The following is an 11545-nucleotide window of genomic DNA, read 5'->3' on the forward strand; positions in this document are numbered from 1 at the left end:
AACACACTTCTGTTGCACTTTGCCTTTTTCCCTGTAAGAGGAGAAAGAGAAGATTTCCCACTGATGTGATCCGCTGCTCCAGCCTTTATTCACTCAAAAGGAAAAGACCCCCTCCCCCTCACTGCCTTCCAGTCGGTTCCGACGCATAGCAACCCTATATGGCAGAGAAGGACTGCCCCTGTGGCTTTCAGAGACTGCCGCTCCTGATGGGAGCAGAACGCTGCTGCGTTCTCCTGAGGAGCAGCTGTGGTTACCAGCCCCAGGGACTGCACTTGCGCAACCACGGCCATCTAAGGCACATATTGAGGACTGGTGGTTCATAAGTAGAGCTCTCACCTTCCATGCAAGAGACCCAGGTGCTGGCCAGTGTGCCCAGTACAGCCACTACCCTGCTGTTTTCATGGAGGCTTTCATGTGGGGGAACTCTGGTGATGTGGCGGTTACGAGTTGGGCTGCGATCTGCATGGTTGGCAATTCAGAACCATTAGCAACTCCTCAGGAGAAAGTCCAGGTTTTCTACTACAGTCAACAGTGATAGTCTTGGAAACCCACTGAGGTCACTTTGAGTCCGCATTGACTCGATGGCAGTGAGCTTGGTTTTCATGTTACTGTGATGCTGAACAGTTTTCAGCGGAGCTTCTGGACTTAAGAATAGGAAGAAAAGCGTGTCAATCACCCTTTGAAGGTGGACCACAACAGTCCAGTCTGGTTACCCATAGGGCTGTCAGGAGCCAGGCGCTGACTCGGTGGCCACTAACAGCAGGAACCAGTTCCCTTCTGAGGGCATGTGGATTTGAAAGGTAGATGACCTGAAGTGGACACTCTGTTCTTCGAGCTGGATTACTCTGCTCTTAGGGGGGGGTCCCTTCAGTGTGACTCTTCAGGTGGATAGACTTAGTGATTCTCCAGTGCTTAATCTTATGAGACTTTTAAAAAAAAGTTGGCTGTATATCTAAATGCACCCACCTCTCTTTAACTATATGGAAAATATACCCCTTCCATCCAGAGGACATCCTCAGAGGCCTTACCACAGACCCAAATCAAGGCAGACTTGTTCCTGTGCTTGAATTTAATCATCTGATGATTTTCTTCTTCAAAGGGATTTGGTGCTGGCGGCATCTGCGGCTTCCACAGAAGTTAGTATCCTGGCTCGACAAAGTGATCAGGTAAATAATCTCTCTGTGTCACTTTTTTAGAATCAGCTCCATGGTTGAGATGAATTTCACACCCTTCAGTTTCTGAATGAGCACAAAGCTTAAATGACACATTGGCTCGGGTCAGGTGGCGTGGCTGTGGCTGTGAGCAAACATGAGTGTCAGTGTTCTTTGAGGCTCTAGCCCCACGGTCTGTGGGAATAGACGTTGTGCTCCCCCTCGAGCAGGAATGTACCTGGATGGGTAGGAGGCTGCATCTCCTTTGCGCTGCTGTAGCACCTTTATTTTCTTCCTATTGACGGAGCCTGCCGCTTTCATACAAGCAATGGCCACACGCCCCTGCATGTGGAAGACATGCAGGTAATAACAGGTGGGGACAGACTCCTAGAAATAGCGTGCTTGACTTTGAAAGGCAGCCAGAAAGAACAAAGTCCCTCGGTCCGTCGGGACCCCTCTTACTTCCTTCTCTCACGGTGCTTGCAGTAGACGGGTGGACTGCGCACTGAGGGAGAGACGTCTGCCTTAGACAAGCAGAGCGCTTGCGGAGCAGGGGAGATGACAGGGAGCATGTTTTCCATGGACAGCCTTGGTGTTTCCTACACTATCCGTACACAAGCACCCGTGCTGCTGCAGTCACTTGGCCTTTGTCATTTTTCTGGGGGGCAGGTTGGGCCCACTGTAAGTGGCATGGTTTTCATATGTTTTTGGCTTTTTTAATGTTCATTTTTAGGTCATTGGACAAAATTGAATTGCATAAATACCTTATGTATCCGTGCTTTAAAAGTAGGCTTTTATTTTTACCAAAATAATATATGTACGTCCTTCAAATAGCAACTTGTATGGCAGGCTTATCAATGAAGAGAACCACTTTCCCGAATTCCAAGCCTTTCTGTTTCAGTACTGCTCTCCAGAGGGAACCATTGTTAATTTGTCAGCTCTTCTACTTTCTCCTCTTCGCTAGTAGGTATTAGCAATCATAGGCTTCCTTGGTTTTGTTTATAGATTGTGTCTGAAAGTTGCCGTTTTGTGTACATTATTATGAAGCAGAGGGTAAGTGGGGAAGCATTGCTACTAGCATTCCAGTTCCTGCTTAGAAGCCTTTATTCCGTCTAAAGCGTGTGTGGACCTGTCTCTGCCATCGGTGGATGAGCGCAGACAACTTGCATTGTTTTCCAAAGGGATCTGCGGCTGCAGACGATGAGGTCCTCTCAGTGAGATGCTGGTCTTAGTCCCATTAGGGGGCCTTCAAAATCGGTGACAGGCCCAGTCAAGTCATTGGCTCCTGGGAGATGTTGGACTAGTTACGTCAGGGTAGAGAGGCCAGCTCAGAAGGTCAGGCTTCTCAGCGTGCCCTCTCGCTAGCTGTACTTGAAGGGCACAGGGTCATCGCAGCAGCTATTGTGAAGGTTTAAGAAAATTGAAGACTTGGTGAGGAAAAGCCAGGAAAGGGGTGCCCAGGAGTCTCTTCCATCACAGCAATGGCATCTGTCTCTTCTCCAGGCGTAGCTAGTGCTGTCCTGGAGAATTTCGCCAGGAAGCCTTACCCTATGTACACTCAAACCCTGATCTTGTCCCCGCATACATTTTTATTGTGCTCCAAACTCAAAGAGCATTTAAGAGCACAGTCGAGCCCCTCTAGGAAGCCCCAACTGCTGTTTTTGTTAAAATACAGATTAGATAGAAGTGCCACTGTCAGGAAGTTGTTGAGAGCCAATAGTTTCACATGTTGATAGTTCTGCGTAATACACATTTTTGTGGTTTGGTAGCAATTTTTGTTTTGGTAGCAGTTATTTTTGACTTTCCCTCATCTATGAGTGATAGACACTCATAACCAAATCTTGTAGTAGGTTTATGTTCCCCTTCCCAGACCACTTTTTTTCCTCCTTTGTTCCATACTGGGGACAATTCCTCTTTGATTCTTGCTGTCCAGTTTTCCTGAAAGTGAGAAAAGCGTGGTGTGTTTTTTTAATTGGGAATCCTTTACTGGAAAATAGACTGCTCAATCAAGCATAAGCCTCGGGGTCTTCTCAAGGAATCCAAAGGCAAAAAGGCTGACCTGGAGGAGCTGGCTCAGAACGTGGGCCACCTGTTTCTGACGAGCAAGCACAGGCCATCTGGCCCAGCTATAAGGTCGTCTCTGTTCAAGACCCCGGCAGAGACTGATTGAGTTCCTTAGCCCCGACCCTAAATGTCTAGGCACATGGACTGGCTGGCTGTCGGGTTTAGCACAGCTCGGGGATTTGCCCCCCTTGAGTTACGAAATCTACCTTGGTTGTGGTAGGAGGTAGCTCAGAAAACGTTCACAGTCATGATTATTGATTCACAAGGTAGGGACTTGGTTCACCAGGAACAGATTAGTTAATTTGGAAAATAAACCTCTTGGCTGCTGGAGTACGCGTACCTTAGACGGTTCCCCAGGTCTCAGCCTCACAGTCCACACGAAGGTCGGCCGGGTGTCTGCTTTTCCTTCTCTCCTGCTCGAATGATACAGCGAAGAACCGATGCAGAAGTAAACTGGTGTTTTCTTCCCTTTTTTCAGGTTAACTGGGAATCTTGGCTTCTAGAGGATTCTAGCCGAGCGGAACTGCCTGTGACCGACAAGAATGAAGACTCCTTGCCCATGGGCGTTGCCATCGATTATACAAACCAAATGGAGATTACTATCAGTAAGTGTAGCCTGATGTTTAGTGCAGAAATAGGCTTTCCTCTGCTGCTTGATTTCTAAATGCCACTTAAGTGTGTTCATGACATCTTCTAGAAGCTGAGCACGTCCATCCTCTTGTTGGAAAAGGCTAGAGAGTGTGTCATGCTAACACTGAACCTAATGAGACCAAGGCCAGACACAACCCATCCATATTGTGTGTGCTTTAGAATATGGTTGAGATATGAAACATTTTAGGTAAAAGGAAGCCATACGTGAAACTTGGAGCAAGGACTTTTCCATTTTTAACTGCATGGGCCGTCTCACCTTGGAACTGAGAAACACTGATCTAGAAATAGAAATCTGTGTTGGCCTCTGAAGATTCAAACATGGCCCTCGCCCCTAGCATTGTGTGATGAAATTTACAGAGATACAGGAAAGTTGAGAGAATTCCTCATTGGACACCCATATGCTCACTGCCATGAACATTTACTCTTGCTTTGTGACCTAGCCCTTCTGTCTGTCCATCAGATGCCGTTTCTTCCTACTTAACGTGAAGCAAGGGAGCCCTGGTGGCGCAGTATCTACACACAAGGCCAGCAGATTGAAAACACCGGCTGCTCCTGGGGAGAAAGATGAGGCTTTCTCAGAGGTTCTCAGAACCGCACAGGGGCAGTTCTACCTTGTCCTATCGGGTCACTGTGAGTCAGAGTTGACTTGTTGGCAGTGACTGGTTTGTTATCAGTTTGATATACTAAGGAGCCTTGATGGCGTGGTGGGCTACGCACTGGACTGCAACACAAGGTCAGCAGTTTGAACCCACCAGCCAGGAGAAAGATGAGACTTTCTGCTCCTCTGATGATTTACAGGCTTGCATAGGGTACTGTGTGTCAGAATGACTCGGCGGCAGTAAGTTGGGATTGGTATGTGAACCTCTGGCTTGCATTTAATTTTTTGAGTATATAAATATTACCAATAAAATCCCAAACCCACTACCATCTAGTCAATTCTGACTGTTAGCAACCTTATAGCACAGAGCAGAACTGCTCCATAGAGTTTCCAAGATTGTAGATCTTGATGGGAACAGACAGCCGCATCCTTCTCGCTGAGTGGCTTGTGGTTTTGAACCACTGACCTTGCATTTAGCTTACTTGACAGCACCACCAGGACTTCTTACAAAATGTTCACATGTGATTAAAAGTAAAAATCCTAGGAATGTGCACTGGAGACATGTCCCTCCCTTCCCTGTCTCTCCCTCTCTGCCCAGGCCACCTCCTCGTAGGCAGTTATTTTATTTGTGGTTTATCATTCTGTGTGCTGTGAGGGATGGGACAGAAATAAGCAGATACACATATATAAGAGGGAAACTTCATGCGGAAATGGACTCCATAGATACTGCAATTTTTCCATCAACTTTTTGAAGTCCCCTTCTATACCTTCCTGGCTGGCATGGTGGTTACACATTGGACTGCTACCAACAAAGTCAGCTGTTCGAAATCACCAGCAGCTCCTCGGGCAAAAGATGAGACTTTCTACTCCTATAAAGAGTTAGTCTTGGAAACCCACAGGGACAGGTCTCTCCCGTCCTATAGGGTCTCTCTGAGTTGGAATCAACTCGACAGTGAGTTCTATGCAAGACATGCTGTGTGTGTGCAATTGTGCTGCACAGTTTTTCATTCAACAGTGTTTCCGGTAGGGGGGTCAACTCCACGGCACAGCAGAGACCTACTGCATTCTTCCTAAGAGCACCATAGGCCTGTTGTATGGGAGTGTTACAGTGTAACTCACTAGTCTTCTATGCATGCGTATAGAGGTTATTTTCACGATCACAAGTAAAATAATGGCACTGTGGCCTTATTTATTTTGTAATTGTGCAGGTGTAGCATCAGGATGAATTTCTAGACATGAAATGGCTGAGTCAAGGGCATCATGCAGATGTAGTTGCTATGTCTTCCCTACACCTGGCTTGTACCATTTTGCATACCTGAAATAGTGTCTGTTTCTCCATAGCTTTGCCAGAAATGTGTTCTCTAAAAAGAATTCTTTAATGCCCTCATCAGAGAAAGATGCTGCGTGCCAAGATTGTTTTGAGGGCCTGTGTTAGAACAAAGTGCAGACCTGGAGCACGGGCCGTAAGATCCAGTGTACGTCTAGCATCTCACTGCCCCGCAGTAGGGCAGGTACAAGTACAACAGGAGAGATGCTTGTGATCTGCCTTGGGTGCACTGGCTTAAAGAAGGCGCCCTGGCAGAAACCATGAAGTTTCTTGTCCTTTCCCTGCTTAGCCAGGAGTATTTGCTCCGATCAGTTTGCACTATTCAAAACAGAGACATTGATTTACTCTGGTTCTCTTGAAATCTTATATAGAAAAAAGCAAAACGTGTGATTCTGCTGTGAATAAATCCACAATCATGTGACTGGTGTCTTTGTGTCCTGGCATGTGCAGTTTAGCCTCATGAGTGACTCAGCAGACAGAAGATAGGCTCAGAATTCCTCTGACCAAGGCCGGAATCTAGCTGTGTTGTTTTAGTACAAAGCTCAGAACTGAGAGAGCCTGGGAGAGTCACAGCCACAGCAAGCTTAGCGTGGCTGGTGGTGATCTGGTGACGGCAACCACGCTGCACATAGTCGGTGTGCAAAAGGCTGCTCGGACCGAATCAGAACGAACTCACTTGAGCTGCTGTGGAGATGAGTCCATCAAGCCCCCTTCTTTCTCTGGGCAGTCTTCCCAATGGGACCGTGTCCTTTTAAGGTAACTTGAGTCTCTGCTTTTATCACTTTTTTTCACTCCTCTGTTTTACAGATGATGAAAAGACTCTCCCTCCGGCTCCAGTTCTGATGTTACTTTCAACAGACGGTGTGCTTTGCCCATTTTATATGATCAATCAAAATCCTGGCATTCGATCCCTCATCAGGTCACCTGAGCAGCTCTCATTAGAAGGGGAGCGACAGACCAGGTCATCAGGTATGTGACTCTCCCTGCTTTGGCAGGAAGGGGTTATCATTGGCTTGTACAGAAGCATTCCCAAGGAGGAAAACTGCCCAGGGGTTACCGTCATCTGACCGGGCTCCGGCAGTAAAGCAAGGACTGCTCTTCCCCTAAATACACACGCCCCACCAGTCTGCACTTCACAACGGTGTAGCCAAACTGAAGGGCAGCCAGGTAGATTCTTTCAGATAATTTAACAATAAATTGTCCTATAAGACCATATATCAGGGGTCCTTAAACTTTTTAAACAGGGGGCCAGTTCACTGTCCCTCAGACTCGTTGGCGTGCTGGACTATAGTTTAAAAACAAACTATGAACAAATTCCTATGCACAGTGCACATATCTTATTTTGAAGTAAAAAAACAAACGGGGCAAAAACACCTGGCGGGCCAGATAAATGTCCTCAGCCGGCCGCATGTGGCCTGCAGGCCATAGTTTGAGGACACCTGCCATATATTGTGTGATCAGAATCCTATAGACGTGGTACTTAATCATGAGATTTAGGCTAATTAAATGGTTTTACATTTATAGACAGATGTCGTAGAACTATTAAAAATGTCATTGACAAGGAGAGTTAATGGGGCATAATGTGGAAAGGTGTATACTGTGTAATCCCTATATGTAAGGGAAAAAAAAATATTTCTAGACATAGAAAATACGTGACAGGTGGATAGTAAAGTGACTATTTTAGAGGGCAAGGGGCCTGAGGATTTTCTATTTTTGTTTATATTTTACAGCAGTGTTTAGGTTTGCTTTTTCTTTTGTTTTTTAGGAGAAAAATTAGCAAAAAGAAAAACCGCACAAAATTCATAAATATCTAGAGGCCATATTTTGGTATATGCTTTTCTTGCACATGACTGCACACGTATAAATACTAATCTTTTTTTCAAGTGGCCATGTTGATCTCCTTGAAGGAGATAAAATAAAACTCTTAAAAGACACTGTAAGCCATCTGTGGGTATCAAATTGACGAGAGTAACTCAAAAGATGAGCTAGGCACTTAGAGAACAGTGTGGTGGGCTGCTAGCTGTGTGGTCAGTAGTTTGAAACCACCAGTTGCTCCATGGGAAAAAGACAAGGCTTTCTACTCTTCTAAACAGTTGCAGTCTCAGGAACCCAGAAGGGCAGTTCTGCCCTGTCTTACAGGGTTGTCTATGAATTGGCATGGGCTCGATGCCCTGGGCTGAGGTGCTTTGTGGCGTTTATGTGACTAGGGAGAATCAACTCTGACAAGGAGGGAAAGGAAGTAAGCCTGGTTGAACCACTTGAAGAAGCTAACGATGCCATTAAGTTGTACATGCAGAAACTGGTGTATGTTTTGTCGTGTGTATCAAACACAATAAAGTAAATGAAATTAGTGGGCAGGGGAGTGGTCTGTGGACCAGAACCAAAGCATTAACTGTTTAGTATCAGTGATGACCATAGAGATTGGGTGTAAACATTTAGAAACTTTTATGTCAATTTTGAATAATTTATATATGTTCAAACTAATAACTAAAAGTAAGGTTTATGATTTTTAAGGGCATTATATGGTTTTGCATACTATAATTTCATTAACATTTCTCTTTTTGAACAGTGACAATTTACTTGAAGTTCTGTTTTCAGAAAGTGGTATTTTCAATTTATATCCTAAATATTTCATTGGTTTAAACATAGAATCTTTTTTTTTTCTTTCAAATTTTCTATAGCTTTTTTATAAAACTTTTTATATTATATTTTTAAAAATCACTTTATTAGGGGCTCGTACAACTCTTATCACAATGCATCAGTTGTGTAAAGCCATTTGTACATTCATTGCCCTCATCATTCTCAAACATGTGCTTTCCAAAGTAAGTCCCCTGGCATCAGCTCCTCATTTTTTTTCCGCTCCCCGCTCCCTCATGACCCTTGATAATTTATAAATTATTGTTTTGTCATATCTAACATTGTCCGACATTTCCCTTCACCCACTTTTCTGTTTTCCGTCCCAGGGAGGAGGTTATATGTAGACCCTTGTAATCAGTTCCCCCTTTCCACCCCACCCTCCCTCCACTCTCCCAGTATCGCCACTCACACCACTGGTCCTGAAGGGATCATCTGCCCTGGATTCCCTGTGTTTCCAGTTCCTGTCTGTACCACAGTACAGCCTCTGGTCTAGCCAGATTTAAGGTAGAATTGGGATCATGATAGTGGGGGCGGGGGTGGGGGAAAGCATTTAGGAACTAGAGGAAAGTTGTATGTTTCATTGTTGCTACACTGCAACCTGAATGACTTGCCTCCTCCCCGCAACTCCTCTGTAAGGGGATGTCCAATTATCTACAAATGGGCTTTGGGTCTCCACTCCTCTCTCTCCCTCATTCACAGTGATATTTTTTTTTTTGTTCTGATGATGCCTGATACTTGATCCCTTCGGCACCTCGTGATTGCACAGGCTGGTGTGCTTCTTCCATGTGGGCTTTGTTGCTTCTGAGCTAGATGGCTGCTTGTTTACCTTCAAGCCTTTAAGACCCCAGATGCTATATCTTTTGATACCCGGGCACCATCAGCTTTCTTCACATTTGCTTATGCACCCATTTGTCTTCAGCGATCTTATCAGGGAGGTGAGCACACAATGATATGATTTTTTTGTTCTTTGATGCCTGATACCTGATCCCTTTGGCACCTCATGATCATGCAGGCTAGCGTGCTTTGTCCATGTGAGCTTTGTTCCTTCTGAACTAGATGGCCGTAAACAGAATCTTTTAAGAAATTATACTCTCATCTAATGTGGAAGAACCAAGACCCACTAATGTAAATGGAAAATACATTGATACAAAAATGTTCCTTTCTTATTTTGTTACTTCATTTAGAGAATGAATATGTTTGCATTATAGAAAAGTTGGAGAATAAAAAAATCTTGAAACATGCTTTTGGGATATTCTCTTCCAGTGCGTGTGGTAAACATCTCCTATGTAATTGTAATTGTACATCATGGTAGCTGGTTTTAAATTTCAATTATTAATATTTTTGAGGTTTTTCTGCAGTCTTGCATGACTCATTTAAAAGAATTACCGTTTAATGTTCCATTGAATAATTTTTATTTTGGGTTGTATAAACTGTTTTTGTGCTATTATCTTTTTTCATCTTTTAGTATGTTTTCATAGCCCTTATTAGAATGGAGATTACTGCATCCATTTTTTTAGGGTTGGTGAGACAAAATATTTTCTCTTAAAAAAACCCCTGTTGAATTAGATAACCCCCAGTTATAAAAAGTTTGAGATTCATTTTTACCTGTTTAAACATTAAGGTTTGTGTGTGTGTGTGTTTGTGTGTGTGTGTGTGTGTGTGTGTGTGTTTTGATAACTTAGAGGATCTAAAATACATTTCATTTAAATTTTCATTTCTTTCATTAGCAGGACAGCATATTTACTTTCTGTGAAGTAGGTTTCCAGCTTATATTTATTAGACTCCTGAAGTCTTTTAAAGTCAATGTGTATGAGTTGTTCAAGGTGTGCTGCAGCTCTTTCCTGCACTCTGCTTGGTAGCAGGCTGCTGTGCTGCTGGAGGCTCTGCCAGGGATCTTTTAAATGCCCGCAGTCACCTATGCCGAGCAGATTCCTGTGGGACATCTAGTGTATTAACAGACTCAGAAGGAGGAAGAGGCAGTCCACTTCTGAAAAGTTAGCCACCGAAAACCACGCAAATAGCCATGGACTGTTGTCTGATACCGTGCCTGCAGCTGAGCCTCTCGAGTTGGCAGGCACCCAAAACAGAACTGGAGAGGAGCTGCCGCCTCAGAGTAGATGCGGTGGGGCCGAGCTTTGGGTCCTTCATTTGCATGCCTCAGAATCAGAAGAAACAGCTGCAAACTTTTTCTTTTTTAATAGTTGAAACACAGAATGTATAAAATATAAAGCTAGGAAAATTGAAGCTCATCAAAAATAAAATGGATCACATAAAGATTAATATTCTAGGTATTAATGAGCAGAAATGAACTGGCAATGGCCATTTTGATTCAGGCAGTTGTGGTTTACTATGCTGCAAATGACAGATTCAAGAGGGTGAGGTTGCTTTCATCATCAAAAAGAATATTTCAAGATCTATCTTGCAGTAAAATGCTGTCTGATTGGGTTATATATATATATATATATATATATATATACATACCCGCGAGGAAGAACAGTTAACAGAGCTGCTATTCTTATTTGTGCACCAACCATTCAAGCCAATGATGAGGCAATCTGAAAGTGATTGGACATGTACTCAAGATGCATTCCTAATTACTCGTCATTGGGATGCTAAACTTGGAAACTGAGTGTCGAAGGATCGGTGGTTTAAAACTATAGCCTTGCTGATAGAAACCGTGCTGGAGACCACCCTAAGAGAACTTTGCAAGACCGACGGCTGTGTCATTGCAAATACCTTTCCCCACAGCAACAGTGACCATGTATTTGGACTTGACTAGGTGGACTCTACGGGAATCAACTTGACTACGTCTGTGACAGGGCATCAGTTGCTCATAGGCAGTTTACAAGTTGAAGCTGGAGACAGAGTAAGTCCTGGAGAGTTAATGTACAACCTGAGTTTTAGAGAACCTCTGGAGAACACATTTGAAGCAGTGGAAACACTAATGACCAGTTGTGGAATGACATTAAGAACATCACACACGAAGAAAGCAAAAGGTCGTTAAGACTAGAAAGAGAAGACTGAAGTGGATGTAGGGAGACATTCAGAAACTTCCTCTTGGAGGTAGAGTAGCTGAAGTCAATGGAAGAAATGATGACGTAAGAGAGCTGAACAAAA

The 11545-nt window shown here is 44.0% G+C and overlaps 1 protein-coding gene across 3 annotated transcripts in view; it reads left to right on the forward strand.

Annotated features, from left to right (window-relative positions):
• Window positions 1–11545, forward strand: part of NUP214 (nucleoporin 214) — a 93316-nt gene that overhangs the window by 9631 nt on the left and 72140 nt on the right. For all 3 annotated transcript variants that reach the window (XM_045288498.1, XM_045288500.1, XM_045288499.1), the window contains exons 9-11: window positions 1100–1166; window positions 3694–3820; window positions 6599–6760. In XM_045288498.1, the coding sequence (XP_045144433.1) occupies window positions 1100–1166; window positions 3694–3820; window positions 6599–6760 (356 nt within the window). The remainder of the gene's footprint in view (window positions 1–1099; window positions 1167–3693; window positions 3821–6598; window positions 6761–11545) is intronic.

Source organism: Echinops telfairi, unplaced genomic scaffold, assembly GCF_000313985.2.
Source record: "Echinops telfairi isolate 266 unplaced genomic scaffold, ASM31398v2 ScPeMD7_22;HRSCAF=79, whole genome shotgun sequence".
In the NCBI taxonomy this organism is placed as follows: Eukaryota; Metazoa; Chordata; class Mammalia; order Afrosoricida; family Tenrecidae; genus Echinops; species Echinops telfairi.